At 52.6% G+C, this 19,817-nt stretch overlaps 3 protein-coding genes across 10 annotated transcripts in view; 2 read left to right on the top strand and 1 right to left on the bottom strand.

Moving 5' to 3' along the window:
* Agap3 (ArfGAP with GTPase domain, ankyrin repeat and PH domain 3) overlaps positions 1-8,423 on the bottom strand; it is a 50,952-nt gene extending 42,529 nt beyond the window's left edge. The window contains exon 1 of one of the 4 annotated variants that reach the window (XM_050123680.1): positions 8,403-8,423. Coding sequence is in view for 3 of the 4 variants with exons in the window: in XM_050123684.1 (XP_049979641.1) it covers positions 7,491-7,815 (325 nt within the window). In the remaining variant the exon portion in view is untranslated. Of the gene's footprint in view, positions 1-7,490; positions 8,058-8,402 lie in introns of those variants that run through there. The other 3 variants (XM_050123684.1, XM_050123678.1, XM_050123679.1) reach the window with 3 other exon arrangements.
* A 4,373-nt stretch (positions 8,424-12,796) lies between these two features.
* Positions 12,797-15,322, top strand: Tmub1 (transmembrane and ubiquitin like domain containing 1). Of its 4 annotated transcripts, none has more exons than XM_050123741.1 (3): positions 12,797-12,921; positions 13,805-14,226; positions 14,504-15,322. In XM_050123741.1, the coding sequence occupies exons 2-3, from the start codon at positions 13,835-13,837 to the stop codon at positions 14,853-14,855; spliced, it is 744 nt and encodes a 247-aa protein (XP_049979698.1). In that variant the 5' UTR covers positions 12,797-12,921; positions 13,805-13,834; the 3' UTR covers positions 14,856-15,322. The 4 variants fall into 4 exon arrangements, with proteins under 4 accessions (XP_049979698.1, XP_049979701.1, XP_049979700.1 ...); XM_050123744.1 differs by lacking the exon at positions 12,797-12,921 and adding an exon at positions 13,089-13,459; XM_050123743.1 differs by lacking the exon at positions 12,797-12,921 and adding an exon at positions 13,466-13,678.
* A 224-nt stretch (positions 15,323-15,546) lies between these two features.
* Fastk (Fas activated serine/threonine kinase) lies at positions 15,547-19,740 on the top strand. Of its 2 annotated transcripts, none has more exons than XM_050123756.1 (10): positions 15,547-15,734; positions 16,456-16,866; positions 17,297-17,476; positions 17,611-17,750; positions 18,328-18,541; positions 18,640-18,799; positions 18,963-19,054; positions 19,127-19,262; positions 19,340-19,454; positions 19,531-19,740. In XM_050123756.1, the coding sequence occupies exons 1-10, from the start codon at positions 15,653-15,655 to the stop codon at positions 19,636-19,638; spliced, it is 1,638 nt and encodes a 545-aa protein (XP_049979713.1). In that variant the 5' UTR covers positions 15,547-15,652; the 3' UTR covers positions 19,639-19,740. The 2 variants fall into 2 exon arrangements, with proteins under 2 accessions (XP_049979713.1, XP_049979714.1); XM_050123757.1 differs by lacking the exon at positions 15,547-15,734 and adding an exon at positions 15,742-15,990.
* The last annotated feature ends 77 nt before the right edge of the window (positions 19,741-19,817 follow it).

The following is a 19,817-nucleotide window of genomic DNA, read 5'->3' as shown; positions in this document are numbered from 1 at the left end:
TGACATAGAGAAACCCTGTCTCAAAAACACCAAAAGTAGAGAGAGACTTTTGTGTATGTGAGTATTTTAGTTGTGCTGGATAGTTTTTCTGTGAACAACCTAAAGTCATCTGAGGATCAGGAACCTCAATTGACAAAATGCCCCATCAGATTGGTCTGGGACAAGCATGTGGAACATTTTCTTGGTTCACCAATCAGTTGACAGCCTACTGCTGCCAAGCCCAGGCAGATGGTCCTGGGAGATTTAAGAAATATAGCTGAAACCTGTGGGGTAGTGTATCCCTTTAATTCCAGCACTAAGGAGGCAAAGGCAGGCAAATCTCTGAATTCAAGGCCAGCCTGGTCTACAGAGTGAGTTCCAGGGCAGCCAGGGCTACAGAGAAACCCTGTCTCAAAAGTAAAAACAACAACAAAGAAAAAAGAAAAAAAGGAAAGGTAGCTGAATGGAAGCCAGGAGAACAAGCCAGTAAACAGCATTCCTCTCTCCAGATGCTTGCTTTGAGTAACTGCTGACTTCCCTTCCAGATGGGATATAAGCTGTAAGGTGAAATAAACCCTTTCCTTGCCAAGTTGCTTTTGGTTTTGGAATTATCACAGAAACTGAAACACAACTAAAGCTGTGTGCATGTACACACTGTACCACATATGTGCTTGAGGCCTATGAGGGTATCAAATCCCTTAGAACTGTAGTTACAGAAGGTTATGTATTGTGATGCGGATGTTGGGAACTTAACTCAGCATCTAAAAGAGCACTAAGGGACCTTAACCACAGAGCCATTTCTTCAGTCCTTCAAACAAGGCTGGTACTATTTATTTACTTGGAGATAAGGTCTCACTGTAAAGCTTTGGCTGGCTGGAACTTCCAACATAGACCAGGCTGGCCTCAAACTCATATGGATTCAACTGCCTCCCAAGTGTTGGAATCAAAGGTATACACAACTATGATGGCACAAATGAGGCTTTGGGTTGTTATTCTTTTTCAAGACAGGATTTTTCTGTGTAGCCCTGAGTGTCCTGGAACTAGCTCTGGTAGACCAAGCTGGCCTCGAACTCACAGAGATCTGCCTGCCTCTGCCTCCCCAGTGCTGGGATTAAAGGTCTACACTACTACTACCTAGCTGAGGTGTTTTTTCATTTTTATTTTATGTGCATTGGTGTTTTGCCATAGGTGTTGGGTCCCCTGCAACTGGAGTTGTGAGCTGCCATGTGGGTGCTGGAAATTGAACCTGGGTCCTCTGGAAGAAGTCAGTGCTCTTAATGGCTGAGTCATCTCTCTAGCCCACACGGAGATTTTAAATATATATATATATATATATATACACATATACACTGTAATGTCTCTGGGGGTAGGCATCTCTTCATTTATGCTATCTCCATGCATTCAGCTGACTGGAAGTGAAAACATCAAGTGTCATGCTTCAGCTGGAGAGTCTAGAAATTGAAAAAAAAATTACACCAGGAGGGTTTGAGAGATGACTCAGCGGTTAAGAACACTGACCCCTCTTCCAGGAGTCAGGTTCAATTCCCAGCACCAAATGGCAGCTCACAACTGTGGGTAACTCAGTTCCAGGGGATCTGGCACCTTGTACAGACATACATGCAGGCAGAACACCAATGCACATTAAAATAAATAAATCTTGAGAGAGAGAGAGAAGTGGGGGGAGTTACAGCAGGGAAAAAGAGGTCTGAGTCATGGCAAACTAGACCCCACAAGTTTGAATCTCAAAAACTTCCCTTGGAGCCATTTATGTGGGTCAACCATGTGCCACCATGTGCCCATCTGACCAAGCCTTCTTAGTCCTCCCAAGTGAGGAGCAGGAACAGCAGGCCAAGGCCCTGGCCCTGTAGCTCATTTGGGGGCCTCTGGGAGGCTATTCTAAGTCCCAGGCCATATCATGTGCAAAATGGAAAGGATGTTTTGGGAAAACAAGGGGAAACTGCAATACCAAGGAAGTTTGTCTTGCTTTCAGGACATAGTTTAAGACCAAGGAGCATAGAGAGCTAGCAGGCAACACCCCTGCCCCAACTGCCTGCTCAGCTTCCTGTCCCACCTCCACCCCAGAGCTGAATCCACTGGACAAGCGAGCAGCTCCTTGTCCTGGGCACACACTGTGAGATGGAGGGCAGCAGTGGGGCACATCACCAGATGGAACTAAATTCAGCTCCCCTGACAGAGGATGTGGCATTACAGGCTGATGTTCAGGCAATGAACAACAGGCAGGCATGTGTTTCCCCAAGTCCCCATGGGCCTTTGAAATGCCTGCCTGACAAGGCCAGAGCTCCTCTACACATGACATGACATGACACATGCTAACAGCCGGCCAAGGACTCACAGGCAAATGCACACGTGGCGACGGGCCTACCCTCACGCAAGCCACTCCACACTCCTGACTGAACCCTCCCAGGCCACCTTATGTCACACAGAAGGAAGCACCAACTCCCGTGGTTTCCTGCAATCTTGGAAGATGGATATAAATAAAAATTCCTTTCCCAACCACAACTGGACAAGGTGCAGAAAGAGAGACTTTAGCTCACTCAGCTCTAAATGGGACGTTTATCAGCCCTTTCTCCAAACCTCAGGGAGCTATGCACAAGTAGCGACAGGAAGCCGGTACGAACCAGAGGCCAGAGATGATGCCAAGGAAACAGTGTCTTCCCGACACAACAGGACTGACACACATGTGAACGCACAGAGACTGTGAGAGTGTCCACGTGACCTTCATAGGTTCAAGGAGTACTGGGTCCCAGTACTGAGGGGAGGAAGTGGACACAGGCTCCCACACCTAACCAAGAATCTATCTACATTCATATTCCCTGGAAAAGGAAAAATGGAGTATATTAGCCACACTTCAAGGCAGGCCCCATGTCCCAGGAATAATTGGCCAACACCAAACAAACTCAATGGTATTTTTGTAGACTTTTTTTCACCTCATGCTGTTTTGTTTGAGAATTTTATTTTGTCTTATTGATCTTTTTCTTGTATATTTTAGTTTGTTTTTGTAGGGTTGTATGTGTTTCTTTTTAAAGAGGAGTGGAAAGGAACATAAAGTTGAGTGGGTTGAGAGGTAGAGAGGACCTGGGAGGAAGAAGGGGTAAACCACGATCAAAATGTATTGTATGAAAAAGGATTTTTTTCAATTAAAAAAAAAATCCTTCTCCAGGGTCCTGCCCACTTCACCCATCTGTTCCCTATGGACACAGAGACCAACTTGCTATACACCCTGAATCCTACCACATACATGTTGTTTTCATACCACCCCAACATAACCCTGTCCCCTCTGGTGGGAAAGCCTCCCACCCACCACACCCAGCTCACACCTGAGGAGAGTGAGAGCTGGAAAAGAAAACAGCAGGCGTACTTAGGGGCCGAGACTGCCGACACTGACCCTGGAGCCAATGGAACGAAAGACTCTGGAAGCAGAGCCTCCACTTGTCCCTTCTAGCTCTGAAGCAGGTCTCCCAGCTTTACCTTAGTTTAAAAAAAAAAAAACAGCTTCAGAGCTACACCATGCCGGTGCCCTCAGATACCTCCTGCCTGCTGAGCCATCCCAGGGCAGCTGTTACCATGTCTCCTCTCCTTTCTTGCCTTTGTACTCCAGTATTCTGAGGTCCCAGATGCAACTGGGCCACCCAGTAGGAGTTAAAGAGATGGATTGGGAACAAATACACTTTTTGCTGCCTACCAGCACCCCACAGGGGTATCCTCTTTTTCAGAATTCCTAGAACCCTTGTGTGCAAAGTTCTACATAAGCAGCCATGCCCCCAATAGGCCTTCCCCACTAAAATAGCTAACTGTAGGAATTACAGACAGATGTAGGTTCCAGCTCATTCCTGACCTGCAATTGGGGCCGCTGGGGAAAGCCTAGCATTGCACAAGACAACAGATCCTGTGGTGAGAATCCTGGCCAGGTGGAGACTACCCAGAATAATCAGTAAAGTTAGGCGCTCAGGCGCTTCCTGTTTCTAAATGGAACTAGCTTCCATGTCCCTTCCTTATGGCAGAGATATGCTAAGAGAAATCGCAGGACAATGGGAATATGCAGTCATAACACCCAAGGAGAGTCATGCGGGGACTATGGCTGGAACCCTCTTCCTGCTTCCTCTGGGCTTTCTCAATACACCTGGCCCCTTCTCTGTCTAGCAGAGGCTTGATGCAAACAGGAAGAAGCCCATAATCTCTTCCTCCCAGTTCCTTTGGGATATCTTTTTGTTTGTTTGTTTGTTTTTGTTTTTCGAGACAGGGTTTCTCTGTGGCTTTGAAGCCTGCCCTGGAACTAGCTCTTGTAAACCAGGCTGGCCTCGAACTCACAGAGATCCGCCCTTTGGGATATCATTTAAGCCACAGTCTGGGTAGGAAGGCAGGCAGAATGGGAACTGCACGAATGAGGCTGAGAACAATCCAAGAAGATGGACAGGAATGCTCGAAGGAACTTCTCCCAGTGGAAAACAAAGGGGTTCCATGCAAACACAACAGTGGCCATATGGCATGCACACTTAGGTACTGTCTACTTCCAGGCCCCACTGCCCCACAGGCACACACCTGCCCAAGGCTGTCTTCCTAAAGCACTGGAGTCGCATCTCCCAGTACCTTCTCTGGGCTCCTGGATGGCGAGGTCTAGTGTCTCCCTGGCCCCCACTCACTGCCATCAACTGAAGCCCCGCTGTCCCTGCATTTTTCCTTCTACAGCCAGGAGACTCCTGTAAGTTGGGGGAACTCTTCTTTGGGAGAGTGTGCTGATCACAAGCCACTTGTCTGGCTGGGTTAGCATTAGTCCCTCCCTTCTCTGAGCCTTGGTTTCTCACTGGCAAGGCAGAGTGGGTCAGAGGTCCTGCGTGCAGTATGTCTTCCAGGCCCCAAAGCTGGCTCCTGGTGGGTGCTTCTTTCATTCCCTGGGGCCTAGTGATGGGCAGGTGTTCTCTCTTGACTAGGAAAGGAATTTTAATGTTATAAATAGTTTCGGCTGTCACCCTCTGATAAGACAAATAAGCCCTTCGCCAAAGATAAGTGAAGCCAGGTGAAACGACAGCCTTTTGCACAAGGAAACAGAGGCTCCCGGCAACTCTGTGTTTATGTAATAGTCTAGGTCTGCTGGGCTTAGGGGGCTCAGTCTAAACAGAAAGAACAAGGACAAACCCAAGATGCTACTATCTTCCTACTCTGGGCAAGGTGGGAACACTGCCTTGTAGGACAGATCAATATGGTTAGGCAGATGGAGAATTCTACCGCAGGAAGCGTTACAGGGCTGAACAGTGGAGGAGTCTGGTGGGTTGGGTTTGGGCCTTTTTTTTTTTTTTTTTTTTGTAGCCTGCCTACAGTGGAAAAGCTGGGGCGATAGAAATGTGAAAGCCAGCAGGGTGGGGGTTAAAAAAAAAAAAACAAAAAAAGACTCCCAGGAGAGGCCCAGAAGGGGAAAGTGGAAGAAGGTGCTAGGACTCTTCTCCAGAGAGCAGGGTGGCAGGGACAGGGAGCAGACAACAGAGCTGAGGCTTGGCGTTTGGGAAGCAGCTGGGTCAGTCTGGTGACAGTGATCATCAGGTCCCAGGATTTCATGATGGTGACATAAAGCTTCCAGGCAAAGCAGATGGAATGGTAGGGTACTTCCAAACCACAATGGGGAAGTTAGTCTGGGGGAGGGCTCCAGGAGTGGAAATGTTGCCTATCATGCTGAACTCAAGACAGAGCTAAAAACCAAACCAAGTACTTCCCAGGACCATGACTTGCACAGAACATGACCACTCTGATATGTAAGAGTGACTTAGGTCACTAATAATACTAATAAACAGGAATTAGATGTGGCGCCCACTCAGCCTGTCTTCTCCCTGCTCTGGAAAGTCTCTGGTTCAGCTAATACACAGACACACACACACACACACACACACACACACTACACACACTGGTGGCTATCCAGTAAGTTGCTTCATCCTCCCAAAAAGGCAAGGGAAATCATCTTGGGAGTTCGTACTTCCTCCAGAACAGAGAACAGCTTCTTCTGGCCTCACCCTCTCTGAATCTCTTCTGAAGACCCTGGGCACACACAAATGTCACCTCCCAGTCTCCAACCACAGCAGTGAATCAGGCCATTTACTCAAATCCAATGTTAATGAGTTTTTTCTGTCACCTAATTAGTTCACAGTGAACTCTGCCTTGAGAGAGAAGAAGCAGTCTGGGAAAAGATCAAAAGGAAGTCAGAAGGGGATGTTACAACAAAAGGGGCCCAGATCAAGGGGAGGGGGAGTTGTCTACACACCTAAGTAAGATTCAAGACTCATCAGCGATGGATACAATAGAAAAGCAAAACAGGGATGTTCAAGTACAGAGGGCTCCAAAGTCTCACACAACATGAAGCTGGGAACAGGATCTGAACTATAGGGCCCAAAGAGTGGGCATACCCTTCTCAACCCCATGTCAGCAGCAACTGGCCTTGGCTCTCCCTGCATTGCCACTAAGGCAGAACCCACCTCCTGCTGGTGGGCGTCCCCCTTCAAGCAGAGTTGGAAAAGAAAGCAGATGGACCAGGGCAAGGCCCATCTGTCCAAGCTGGCTAGAAGGTCAACACTGCCACTGGGGTGCCTGTTGCTACTGCCAGCCGGCCTCCACCGCACCAGAGGTAGTGGGGCTCCATGCCAGCAGTGTGCCCCCAATTAATGTGCCCTTCTGCGGCCCCAGTTCATGACCTAAGTGCCCACAGGAAGGACCATTGTTTGGAGCAGCGAATGGTCTGGAGTTTATAGTCCCTATATCCAGGTCCGACCTCCCTGGAGGTCAGTCAGCATCCAGTAGCCCCATGTATATACCTCCACGGTAAGCAGGCATGAATGTCCTGGGGGTTAGAGGACACTGACAGCGCGCAGAGGGACCATCCAGCGCCTCCCACACGGCCACAGCTCCCCAGCCCTGCGCCAGGCCAGGCCCGCGCCCTCCGGGCCGCAGAAGCGTGGGGGTGGGTGTGCGTCGGGAGAGGGCGCCGCGGGGTGCGCCACCCTCCGAAGCCTGCGGGAGCGGCCCAGGAAGGCTGCCATCCACTAATCCGAGGTTCTGATCCTCTACCCCTACTGCCGGCCAGAGCCAGGGCATCAGCTAAAATTATTCCCGAGCATCAGCCCCACCTTCACGACCCACCAAGGTCTTCCCTCGCGCCCACCCGGCCCGGTGAAGCCTGGCCAGATGTGGCCCCAAGGCCCTGGGCGACTCAGAGTGCATCAGTCCTTGGAGCAACACCACCTTCACCTCCTGGGTCACGAAGAGCAAAAAGCGTGTCCACTAGCTCAAGACGGACCCCCCCCCCCCAAAAAAAAAAAAGTGTTCCTGGCTAAGACATGGAAAAACCTGGACCAGCTGGGGCTCTGCAGCGCCAATTAGCAAACCGCGAACCTCAGCTCCACAAGACCCCTGAGCGCCAGAGAGGGGCCGGGCCCGAGCCGTGGAGTGCCCCCGCCAGCGCTGCAAAGGCCACCGCGCCCCAGCTCCCGCAGCCCCCCGGCTCCGCTCACCCTCGATGGAGATGACGTGCTCTCGAATCTGGTTCTGCAGCGCCAAATCCTCGATGCGCTCGATCAGATCGTAGATGGCGTAGATGTTGGGGTGTACAGACTCGAAGCGCTGGATCTCCGCCCGGATAGCGGCCGAGTTAGAGAGCGCGAACTGTTGGGGGGGCCCGCCGGACAGCTGCTGCGAGGGGCCGCCACCCCCGGCTCCCGGCCCCGCGCCGCCGAACTGCCCGCCGCCCCCCGCTCCGCCACCACCGCCGCCGCCCCCCGGCGCCGCCAGGCTCTGCTGCTGTTGAGGACTCTGGCCCCCGCCCGCCTGGAAGTTCATGGCTCCGGAGCCGCGGGGCCCGAAACGGGCCCAGCCAGGGCCCGGGGCGGCGCGGTGGCGGCGGCGAGCGGGCGCGCGGGCGCGCGGCGCTGGCTGGACCCGAACTGTGAAGCGCGCGGCGCCGGGCTAGCGCATGAGGCCCGGAGCCGAGGCCAGAAGGCGCGGCCGCGCACGCTGGGGCCGCCGCCCGGCGTTTACCGGCGCCGAGATCCCGCCGCCTCGGAGCTGCCTCCAGCGGCAACAACAACGGGACCGGGAGCGCGCGGCCCGGGCCCTCCCCCCGCGTCATGCGCACGCACCGCCGCCCCCGCCGGCTCCGGCACACGCAGCCGAGCCCCCCTCCCAACCGCCCCCGCCCCCGCCCCTCCAGCGCGTCGCCCTGCGCCCCCGCCCCTCTCTCGCTCAGGCTCAGCAGCCTCCACCCCCAAGAGCCGCGCGTTGGCCGCGACGCGCGGCCCCACCCACCCGCCTAGGCCCTTCTGCCCGCTCGCTCGTTCCCCCCCACCCCCCTATCCCTCGGCGCCTCGAGGCCACCCGCCTGGGGACACGACCGCGCTGTCCCCACGACTGGCCAGCTGCCTTTTCACCTCTGCGCTGCTCTAGACCGGTGTGGAATCCCTGGCCCACTCCGAACAGTTCCCTTCGCCCGAGGGTGCTGATAAATGGGGCTGATTGGCCAAGTAGCTCGCACAGGCCCAACGGCGCCACCCTCTTTTGGTGCAGCACCAGCACCTCTGTCCCCAGGCCTCGAGGTCAGCCCTAGGGATCGTGCCTTGGTTCTCTTCCCTGGCTCTCTGCCCGGGTCTCCACTGCTAGCTGTGTGGCTGGGAGACAGGGACGGGTTCCCTTGCTCCTATTTCCAGTTCTCCCTGAGTTTCACCAGAGGGCCCTGCAAATGACGCTTAGAAACAATATGTCCCAATTCTTATCTCCCAGTGATAGCCCTCTCCCAAAATACCTTCCCCTGCCAAACTGAGGAGACTTCATTGGTTCATTACCGAAATTCACCAGAACCCACATGGGGCTCATAATTTTTCTTGTCCTACCCCCTTGTCTATCTTGTCCCCTACTATGGCTAGAGAGCTTCCTTCAAGGTTCCGGTGCTAATTAATCCACATCCCCAAGGCAGATTCACCAAACCTCCAAGAGGTGACCTGTGCAAGTGCAAGGGAGTGACCCAGTGGAATAATTTGCTAGAGTATGACAGGTATCATGATGAACACCTGTTATCCTAGCACAGTGGAGGTGGAGTAGGAAGATCAGGAGTTCAAGGACAGCCTGGGCTATTTAATGAGACTATCTCAAAAAACCAAATCACCTTTAATCTTCAGGCCAGCTTGGTCTACAGAGCAAGTTCCAGGACAGCTAGGACTGTTAACCCTATCTCAAAAAAAAAAATTAAAAAAAAAAGAAAGAACAACAACAAAACAAAGCACAACAAAGAACAGTGGTTCACCCAGGTATCTTCTGAATACTATTGAAATGAGTGAGGTAACGCCATTCTGTCTCTACTTTATTTAGCTTGTGTTTGCCTGTCTATTTCTCAGTCCTCTATCCCCAACAACCATGTCTGCCTTGGCAACACATTTGAGATTTCCATGGCCTCAACCATGGTCCAGTTATATTAGCCAAAATGATTAAACTAAAATAACTAAAGGCAATATAAATAGAAATTGTGAGCCTGGCATGGTGGTGCATGCTTTTAGTCCCAACACTAGGGAGAAGCAGGGGAATCTAAATGAGTTTGAGGCCAGTTCAATATACAAAGCAAGTTCCAGGGCAGCCAGGGCTATACAGAGAAACTGTCTCCAAAACAAAACAAAAAATTAATTGTCATGTTATGTTTGAAATAATTACCATACTTTGCCAGAAATAAACGTTTCAAGGTTACTATGACCCTCATCTAATTTTGATGTGAATTATAGTCTTTGTGGGTTTTGCCCTTTAAAACTTTGTAGCCCTGGGCTTGGACACCAAGAGGTTTCAGAGACACATGCCTGCTCTTGGTCTAACATCAATAAAAACAAAAACTTTTCTTTTTCTTCTTCAAGACAGGGTTTCTCTGTGTATCCTTGGCTATCCTGGAATTCACTATGTAGACCAGACTGGCATCGAACTCACTGAGATCCTTCTGCCTCTGCCTCCTGAGTGCTGGAATTAAAGACACTCACTACCACCACCTAGTCCAAAAACTTAAAACTTTTAATATCTTAATATGTTTGTTGGCTGGACAGTGGTGGCACATGTCTTTAATTCCAGCACTTGGAAGGCAGGGGCAGGCGTATCTCTGTGAGTTCGAGGCCAGCCTGATCTACAGAGCGAGTGCCAGGACAGGCTCCAAAGCTACAAAGAAACCCTGTCTCGAAAAAGAAAATGGTTGTCAAGGTTATCAATAACTATTTCAAGTGGGTCATTTCACCATTGATACATGCCCTGCCCCCTCTTTTTTTCTGGTCCTAGGGTTGGACTACAGGACCTTATTAAACATGCTAGGCAAATGCTCTAGCACTGAATGCCACATGCACACAGCTACACACATTGTCTTTCAGAATGTTATTTTTCTCTTTTTTTTAAAGATTTATTTATTTATTATGCATACAACATTCCTTCCATGTATGTTTGTATGCCAGAAGAGGGCACCAGATCTCACTATAGATGGCTGTGAGCCACCATGTGGTTGCTGGGAATTGAACTCAGGACCTTTGGAGGAGCAGGCAATGCTCTTAACCACTGAGCCATCTCTCCAGCCCCCCCCCAGAATGTTATTTTTCTTACGTGTATAGATGTGCATTACGTGCAGGCAAATACCTGATGCCTGTGGAGGTCCGGTTCCTCTAAAACTAAAATTACAGATAGTTTTGAGTTGCCATCTGGGCACTGAGAAATGAGCCTAGGTCCTTTGAAAGAGCAGACATGCCACTGCGCTTAACTGCTAAGCATATTTCCTGCCCACATATTGTTTTTTGTTTATTTTTTTTACATTTGTTCCCACTTCTCAGACCAACCTGGACTTTTTCCCAAAATAAAACTGCCTATCTTTGACTTTCTACATATCTCTGCTCCTTCCTACATGTCTCTTACTTTCCAAAGGATCAAGTGCAAACTAAGAAAAACTTGGACCTCTCAAACTACAGAATGGTGGGTGTTTCTGTTTGTATGGCTTTAGCAATGTCTTGTCAATTTTATGGTCTTACTCTGAAAAAATAAAGTGATTAAACAGAAAACATAGCTTTTCTCACAGAAACATATAGTTCTTATGTTTTATAATTCTAAGTAATGCTAGTGTCTTTGGCCAGGTGGTGGTGGTGCACACCTTTAATCCCAAGCACTCATGAGGCAGAGGCAGGTGATCTCTCTGAGTTTGAGGCCAGCCTGGTCTACAAAGTGAGTTCTTGGACAGACCAGCAGACCAGGCTACACAAAGAAACACTGTTTCAATAAACCAAAAAAGAAAGAAAGAAAGAAAGAAAGAAAGAAAGAAAGAAAGAAAGAAAGAAAGAAAGAAAGAAAGAAAGAAAGAACGACTGGCCTGTATGGGTTGGAGAGATGACTCGGAAGTTAAGAGTAGCACTTGCTGTGCTTGTTGAGCTTGCTACTCTTGCTAGTAGTGCTAGCAGAGGACCTGGTTCGGTTCCCAGCACTCACATGGCCCCTAAAAACTGTAACTCTAGTACCTGCCTGTAACTCCAGTACTAGGTGATCTAATGTCCTCTTCTGACTTCCAGAGACACCAGTAATGCACACAGTGAATATATATATATATATATATATATACATATATATATATATATATATATTCATTCAGGTAAACATACATACAAATATAATACATAAATCTATTTTTAATAATTAGAACTTTGCAAACATGAGGACCTCAATTTGAGGGCACAGCATTCATGTCAAAAGCCTGGCATAGCTGCCAGTGCTTGTAACCCTAGCATAGGGGAGCAGAGACAAATAAATCCTGTATGTGTGTACATTCACATGCGTGCATCACACACGTATACACACATGCATGTTCAAACTCCCAAGCAAAAACTGCTCTATAAAATTCACAATTCAAGATGTCTGTGACTATTTGGGGTCAGAGGAGTAAGGAAGAATCTGCAGAGATTAGCTGTCACAGGTCTACCTTGACATCCTCTGTGCTGAAACATTTTTTTTCTTAGATGTTGGGGAATGAGACAGAGTGTTGGTGGGTGGTCAAAGGCGGTTTCAAATCTTCCTACCTCAAACTCTTAGTGCTGGGTTTACAGGGATATGCCGCCATATTTAGCTAGTTTCTCAGTTTAGGTTTGAGTGAAGCAAATGCACTAATACTAGACGTTTGAAATACAGTGACATATATTTTACATAGCTGAAATACTTATTTAATAAAATATCAAATTTCTTCCTTACAACTGACTTAAAAGAATTATACTTGTTCAGAGATTTAATAACCCACCAGAGATTATGTAGCTGATGAGCCTACGAGAGGCCTTAGGATGTGTGCTCTGTTCCAAAGTCTATGCCAATTTTACAATCCCATAGGGGCAAGATGCAGGAGCAAAGGAGGAGAGGCCTGGAAAGGGAGCAGCTGGGGTTAGGCATTCTCCCTAGCGAATGAGGCAGGCAACCCACGCCTTCTCGGATACAGAGTCACAGAGTCAATTTAGAAAACCAAGATGCTTTCTGACGTCCACTGTGACAGTAGGCAAGGTCCGGGTAAGTGGCCACCTGAGTTCTCTAGAGTCTTCTTCACTGCATCACCAACACGGGTGCTCTGACGTGCTGAAGGCTGACGTTGGTGTCGGGAGTGACAGATGCCCCAGCAGCTAGTGGCGGAGTGGGAGGTTGTCGTGGCTGACCAATTCTCTGTGGACAAGCACAACCCCTAGGGTCGTCCCCGCGGGCCATCAACGATCTGCGGGTACCGGGAACAGCTGGTCCAGCCGGGACGTGGGTCCCTAGGGCGGAGGGCGGGAACTAATCAGGGCGGACTACAATTCCCACAATGCTCCCGGGTCGCAGCCGCGGGGAAGGAGAGGGACCTCAGGTGTCTGCGACCTCGGTGCCTCCGGCCCGGAAGTGCCCGAGGGGCCGAGATGGAGCTGCGGGAGTTGGGCGGTGAGTCGCCGCGTGTGACCGCGCCCACCCTGTCGCCCTAGGCCACAGCTGCGCTTTGCACGCCCCGCCCCGAGATCTCTGGTGCCCTCCTGCTGCTGGGAGGGGGGGGGAGGAGGGAGGCGGGCTGATGGAAGGAGTGATGGAGCAGTGGGGGTGGGGAGAGCTAAGTCTAGGTTCTCCGGAAGGATCAAGGGTCTGGAGATCTCTGGGTTTGGCAAGGTTGCCCCCACAGGCGCTGAGTAGGGCTACTGTGGGGTGGGGTTTGGGTGGACCCAAGAAGGGGCCGAGCTGGGTAGGCAACTGAACTCCCTAGGCTCCAGATTGGCCAAGGGCGGAGTTTGACGTTTAGCATTGTCTGGGAAGCTTTGGGAAGCTCTGTGTGTTGTGGGTGGGGTTTGGGTAGATGGTAAAGGGGAGTGTTAGGGGCTATAGGAGACCCTTACGTCGAGAAGAGAAACTTAAAGGACAGGGCATCAGATGAGCTTTGCTGGGAATAGGTGAAGGAGTGAATTTTGGGATGAAGTGGACAAAAGTATAGGTAAGCTTTTGGGTAAAGTTTGATGGAGGCTAAATTTAGGAAGGATCGCTTAGAAGAGCAAGGCCCTTACTTGGATATAAGGTTTGGGTGAATTGGGGAGCTGAATGAAGACCTAGAACTCAGACAGCAAATTTAAGACTTAGACTCTGGTGATGGAAAGGGACAAAACAAGAAAGCAAATTTGGGACTACAGGATGCTGGACCAGTCTGTATCCTGGGGTAGGTAAGAAGACAGAATAACTGGAACGGTGGGAGGGTTGTAGCACAATGGATTCAAGGGCTTGTTGAAGTCGGGGTGACTTCTGGTCAGAAAGCAGCCTCTCATCAATCCTTGTGCTTCTTTAGCTCGGTAGCACCTCTGGCAACTCAGGTGCCATGGCCTTGATTGAAGGAGTAGGCGATGAGGTGACTGTCCTTTTTTCGGTGCTTGCCTGCCTTCTGGTGCTGGCCCTTGCCTGGGTCTCAACACATACCACTGAGAATACAGACCCCCTGCCACAGCCGTCAGGGACCACCGCAACCCCAGCACAGCCCAGTGAAGCCATGGCAGCCACAGACAGCATCAGAGAGGAGGCCCCAGGGGCTGAGAGCCCCAGCCTGAGACACAGAAGTCCATCAGCACATCCAGAACCTGACTCCGAGGTCACAGCAACAGCACCACCTCCTGACTCCCTGCAGGAACCCCTAGTGCTACGGTTGAAATTTCTCAATGACTCTGAGCAGGTGGCCAGGGCCTGGCCTCAGGACACCATCGGTTCCTTGAAAAGGTAAGCAGGGAAGAGGGTAAGAACAGAATCCTAAAAATGGGGTGACTATAGAAGGGCCACTAGAGATATTTGAAGCTCACCCTTATTTTCTGTTTGAGAAAACTGTCTTCTCTGGACACTTACACCCTATAGCTGTTAACCTGTTCAAACCTGACCCCCAGAGGCCAGGATATGGGTGCTTTGTAGAGTGCAGGGGTGAAGGTTGGGATCGGTCCTCTGAGCAGAGGACCAGGACTTCCTGAGGCCTGCTCTCTTACCCAGGTCCCTCTCTCCTCAGGACCCAGTTTCCGGGCCGGGAACAGCAGGTTCGACTCATCTACCAAGGCCAACTGCTAGGAGACGACACCCAGACACTGGGCAGCCTCCACCTCCCCCCCAACTGCGTTCTCCACTGCCACGTGTCCACGAGAGTCGGTCCCCCACATCCCCCTTGCCCACCAGGGTCAGAGCCCGGCCCCTCCGGGCTGGAAATCGGCAGTCTTCTGTTGCCCCTGCTGCTTCTGCTGCTGCTCCTGCTTTGGTACTGCCAGATCCAGTACCGGCCCTTCTTTCCCCTGACAGCCACCCTGGGCCTGGCCGGCTTCACCCTGCTCCTCAGTCTCCTGGCCTTTGCCATGTATCGCCCGTAGTGCCTCCACGGGCTTTTGGCAGTGTAGCCAGCCCCTCTGGACCTCAGTCCCCAAGGCGCAAAGGGGGCTGCTGTCTGCCCAGGCCCACCTCACCCGCTGCCTGCCTTTTCCCACTCCCCTGGAGCCCAGCCTTGTGCCGCAGAGGACTCCAGGGCTTAGCGGAGGCTTCTCCCTGTGATCTTCATATTTCGGGGCCATCTTCTGGGGCTGCTGGCCCTCAGCCTTCGCAGACAGTGGGTTCTTCTGGATCAGGCACTTGCTGTCGCTGCCTTGGCCCGGCACAAAGCCGGGCCACCCCACTGGGCCCATCTTAGTGTGCTGCCAGAGGACCTAGGTACGTCTAGTTCCAAAGAGCTGCCGTGGCTGAGTTGGGGACCGATGGACTGGGAGACTGGTGAAGGGGAGTTGAGAAAAGCGGAGCTGTTTTCTGGAATTTTGTGCAGATTAAAGAAACTGTGACGTTTTCATTCCCAGTGTGTCTGTACGGGGCTTGAGGGTGGGGAGCCCTTGTTCTGGGAGAACGGGACCTGCCCTAGGTCCTGTGTGCGCAAGCTGCCCAGGGCTGGACAGTGGACCATCGCTTTCCGCGTCATTCCCGCAGATTTCAGGCCAGGCTCTATGGCACCGCCTCCACAGCCGAGCGCACACTTCCCGGAAGCTGGGGGCGGGACCCACGGCTCCCCCTGCTCGCAGCGCCTGCCGGGAGCCACGTCTCCGCTGCCTGGCACTGAGCTGCGATTGGCGTCTGGGGGCGATCCGGGGGCTGCTGGGAAGATGGCGGACTCGGTGGCCCGCTGATGAGGAGGCCTCGGGGGGAGCCCGACTCCCGGGCCCCGAGACCAACTGAGAGAGTGACCTACGCGGGGCCCGGGGAGTCATGTAGGGTGGCGTCTGCGGGGAGGGCCGCGGGAGGGCGGCGGGAGCTGGTGTTAGCGACAGTGGCCATGGGCTGCTGGCCTCCCAGGGCCGGGACAGGGTGTGGGGGCCTCTCCCGCGGACAGCACCGACCCCGCGCCTTGGCAGACGGCGCACTGGGGCCCAGCGCGCGCCCTGCGAGTTTGCGCTGTGTTCTCATTTCACTGGTGAGGAGACTTAGGCAGAGAGGCGGAGACACTTGTCCAAGGTCACGCAGCTGGTAAGTGGGAGCGCCCAGCAAGGGACCCAGCGCCGTCCGGTTGCGGAGCTCGCGTTCCGCCCACCCCGCCGCCGCCTCCAGCGAGAGGGGAGGTGGTCGGCAGGGCGCGTCGCGGGGACCACCGGGGCTCCAGGCTGGGTGTGACCACTAACCCTGTGAATGACCTCGGGCTTTAACCTCTTCGTCGCTCTGGGCCTTGTTTCTCCACCTGTGAAATGAGGTAATGCAGCCCCGCGACTCCTCATCAGCGTGCACGGAGCATCGAAGGAGATGTGTATGTGAAATGTGTATAGAGCTGCACCGAGCACACTTAAAGAATTAGGATTTCTTTAGAAAGGAGCGGGGAAAAGGAGCATGGTGGGGAAGAGTTCCAGAGCAGGCCCTTTAGGTGGGGAGTGAGGTAAGGACTAGATAGCCATTTCCCCGTGCAGGAAACCTCACCCGGTTTTCTGGGCCACCCCTCAGGGTCTCCATCACCCACCTCCATGCTTCGAATCCTGCTCTCTGCCCAGAATTCCCCTGCTCGGCTGTCTGGTCTGCTGCTTATCCCGCCAGTACAGCCCTGTTGTTCGGGGCCCAGCAAGTCGGGGGACCGGCCTTTTGGAGGAGGCCCTGTGCAAGGCCTTCAACGGCTTCTGGAACAGGCACGGAGCCCTGGGGAGCTGCTGCGATGGCTGAGCCAGAACCCCACCAAAGTGCGAGCTCATCACTACCCTGTGGCCCTTCGCCGTCTGGGACAGCTTTTGGTGTCTCAGCCTAGGCCCTCCCCTGTGGAGCAGGCCACACTGCGGGACTTGAGTCAGCTCATCATTCGAAACTGCCCCTCCTTTGATGTGCACACCATCCATGTGTGTCTACACCTTGCAGTCTTACTTGGTGAGGAGGGTGTCGGAAGGTGTGGGTGTTTAGGGAAGAGTAGCGGAAGAGAGAGCTGAGGACTCTCAGATTCCCACCTAGTAATGGCACCTCCCCAAGCACACATGCTGAGTCCTCTGGTGGATGATCCTCATGGTGGATGTCCAAGTCAAACAACATTCTGCCTCTGCTGGATACTAGGTTCCTTCTAATACAGCGCTCTAGGAAGCCACGGCACTTTGTTAGACTTGGCACAAGGTGACTTGTCTAAGGCTTTCCCCACACACTGTTGATACATCATGCTCACGTGACCACCTCTCTCCACTGAAATCAGTATACCTTCCCAGTCAAGAAATGAAGAAGAGGAAGTTGGGAACTCATTCGTTCCACTTGGCAAGATAGCAAACCGCAGCTTTCTTACTAGGATGGTCTTTGTCCCTCTCCCTCCCAGGCTTTCCATCAGATGGACCACTCCTGTGTGCCCTGGAGCAGGAGCGAAGGTCCCGCCTCCTTCCAAAACCACCCTCCCCACATCAGCCTACCATCCACGGTGGGCAAAGGTTGGAAATGGCCCTGAGCTGCCCCCATTTCCTGCGGTACCCTCGTCAGCATCTGATCAGAAGCCTGGCAGGTGCCGAGGGTTAAAAGCAAAAGGGAGGCAAAGGGATGAGATGGAGCCGCTGGGATAGAGTGCCTGGGCTGGAGCGCAGTCTAGCCCCCAGCAGCCTTCCTTGAAGGCACAGTATGACAGGCTGTTCTTCACAGAGGCAAGGCCAGAAGAACTGACTCCTCATGTAATGGTGCTTCTGGCTCAGCACCTGGCCCGGCACCGGTTGCGGGAACCCCAGCTTCTGGAAGCCATTGCTCACTTCCTGGTGGTTGAGGAAGCCCAGCTCAACAGCAAGGTGGGCTGGCCTCCCACCCTCCCCTGCTTCTCTGAGTCATCCTCAGCTGCTCAGTCGGGCCCAGCCCCCATCCAGCTTATCTGGCTTCTGTAGCAAGCATTCTACCCAGGCTGTGTTCTGTGCCCAGGACATCTGCCTCTGCTTACTGGTTGTCCAGTTCCCATAATCAGTATAGTAGTATGTCTGGAGCCCTGAAACTCTCCAAAGCTCCTGCACAGCAGCCTAGCTCCATAGGATCCACTCCTACAGAGAGATCTACAGGCCATACACTCCCCCGCCCCCAGTTATGTCCCTTCTGTGAAGATACTGCTTATGTTGCAGAACTTGGAGTGTGTGCTGGTATAGAGGGCATTCTGCCTTGAAAATTACTGATAGAACCAGGCCTCCCTGAGGTTGTGCCTATCAAACATGCCCGGGAACTTGGCATGTGCCTCTAATCCTGCCAGAGAAAGGTGGATCTCTGAGTTTGAGGCCAGTCTGATTTGCATAGGGAGTTCCAAATTAATCTGAGACAAAGAAGACCCTGAAAGAAAGCAAAGCAGTGTTTGCTGCTGGATGCTGCTGCCTTTTTCTGCAGGTGGTACAGAAGCTGGTCCTGCCCTTTGGGAGGTTGAACTACCTGCCTCTGGAGCAGCAGTTCATGCCCTGTCTTGAGAGGATCCTGGCTCGGGAAGCAGGGGTGGCACCCTTGGCCACAGTCAACATTTTGATGTCACTGTGCCAGCTACAGTGCTTGCCTTTCAGAGCCCTGCAGTTTGTCTTCTCCCCCAGTTTCATCAACCACATCAATGGTATGCAGACAGGATGGTTGGTGGGGCCAAGGGCTGCAGGCCAGGAGTGTGCCCAGGTGTCAGCGGCCCAGTGTCCCCCAGTCCCTGCTTCCCCACAGGCACCCCTCCTTCTCTGATTGTGCGACGCTACCTCTCTCTGCTCGACACGGCCGTGGAGCTTGAACTCCCAGGGTACCAAGGCCCCCGCCTTCCCCAAAGACAGCGAGTGCCCATCTTCCCACAGCCCCTCATCACTGACCGTGCCCGCTGCAAATACAGGTGGGCCAGAGGAGGGGCAGTCACAGGAGCACAGAGTAGGAAAGCCAGAGCCCATGTCTCCTAACAGAAGAATAGCCTTGAGGCAGCAAAGGGCCTTTGCAGGGTGGTAGTAGTGCTCAGCAGGTACAGGGGCCTTCCCTCTACCACTGTCCTTTCTCCTCAGTCACAAGGACATAGTAGCCGAGGGGCTGCGCCAGCTGCTAGGGGAAGAAAAATACCGCCAGGACCTGACTGTGCCTCCGGGCTACTGCACAGGTGAGGTGTGGATGGACGTGGGTGGCCAGCAGTCTAAAGCCAGCACAAGGCTAAGGCCTGTCTGCCCTGCAGACTTCTTGCTCTGTGTTGGTAGTTCTGGTGCTGTGCTGCCGGTGAGGACACAAGACCCCTTCCTGCCCTACCCACCACGGTCCTGCCAACAGGACCAGGCTGGCTCTAACCCCACAACACAACACTCCACCCAAAGGTAAGGAAAATGAAACGGTTGGGGAGTCTTTGGCTACTGGGCCAACAGCAACCTGAGCCAGGTCCACTCTACTTCAGGGTGGTGCTGATGCTGCGAGAACGCTGGCATTTCTGCCGGGATGGCAGGGTGCTTCTGGGCTCTCGTGCTCTGAGGGAGCGGCACCTGGGCCTGATGGGCTACCAACTCCTGCCGGTGAGAAGTCCTGTCCCACCCCACCATATGTGTATTAAGAGCCAAGCCACTGTAATCTTCTGTCTTCTCTCTGCAGCTGCCATTTGAAGAATTGGAGTCTCAGAGAGGCCTGCCCCAACTCAAGAGCTACCTGAGGCAGAAACTTCAGGCCTTAGGCCTCCGCTGGGGACCTGAGGGTGGGTGAGGGAGTACAGACAGGGCTCAGGATGGAACCCCTATTGGGGAGGGGGCAATTTGCACTTTGGCTCCCTGTTGGCTTTTTCATTAAAATCCCTTTCCTTCCCCATGGTGAGTCTCATTTCTGGACCAAGGAACAGAGCTGGGCTGCATCTCTTTCTGTTCATGACCCCCACTAACAAAGAC

Source organism: Alexandromys fortis, unplaced genomic scaffold, assembly GCF_014885135.2.
Source record: "Alexandromys fortis isolate MF-2015 unplaced genomic scaffold, M_Fortis_MF-2015_v1.1 scaffold_217, whole genome shotgun sequence".
NCBI classification, from domain to species: Eukaryota; Metazoa; Chordata; class Mammalia; order Rodentia; family Cricetidae; genus Alexandromys; species Alexandromys fortis.
Note: the sequence above shows the minus strand (reverse complement) of the source record. Positions and strands in the feature narration are given on the sequence as shown.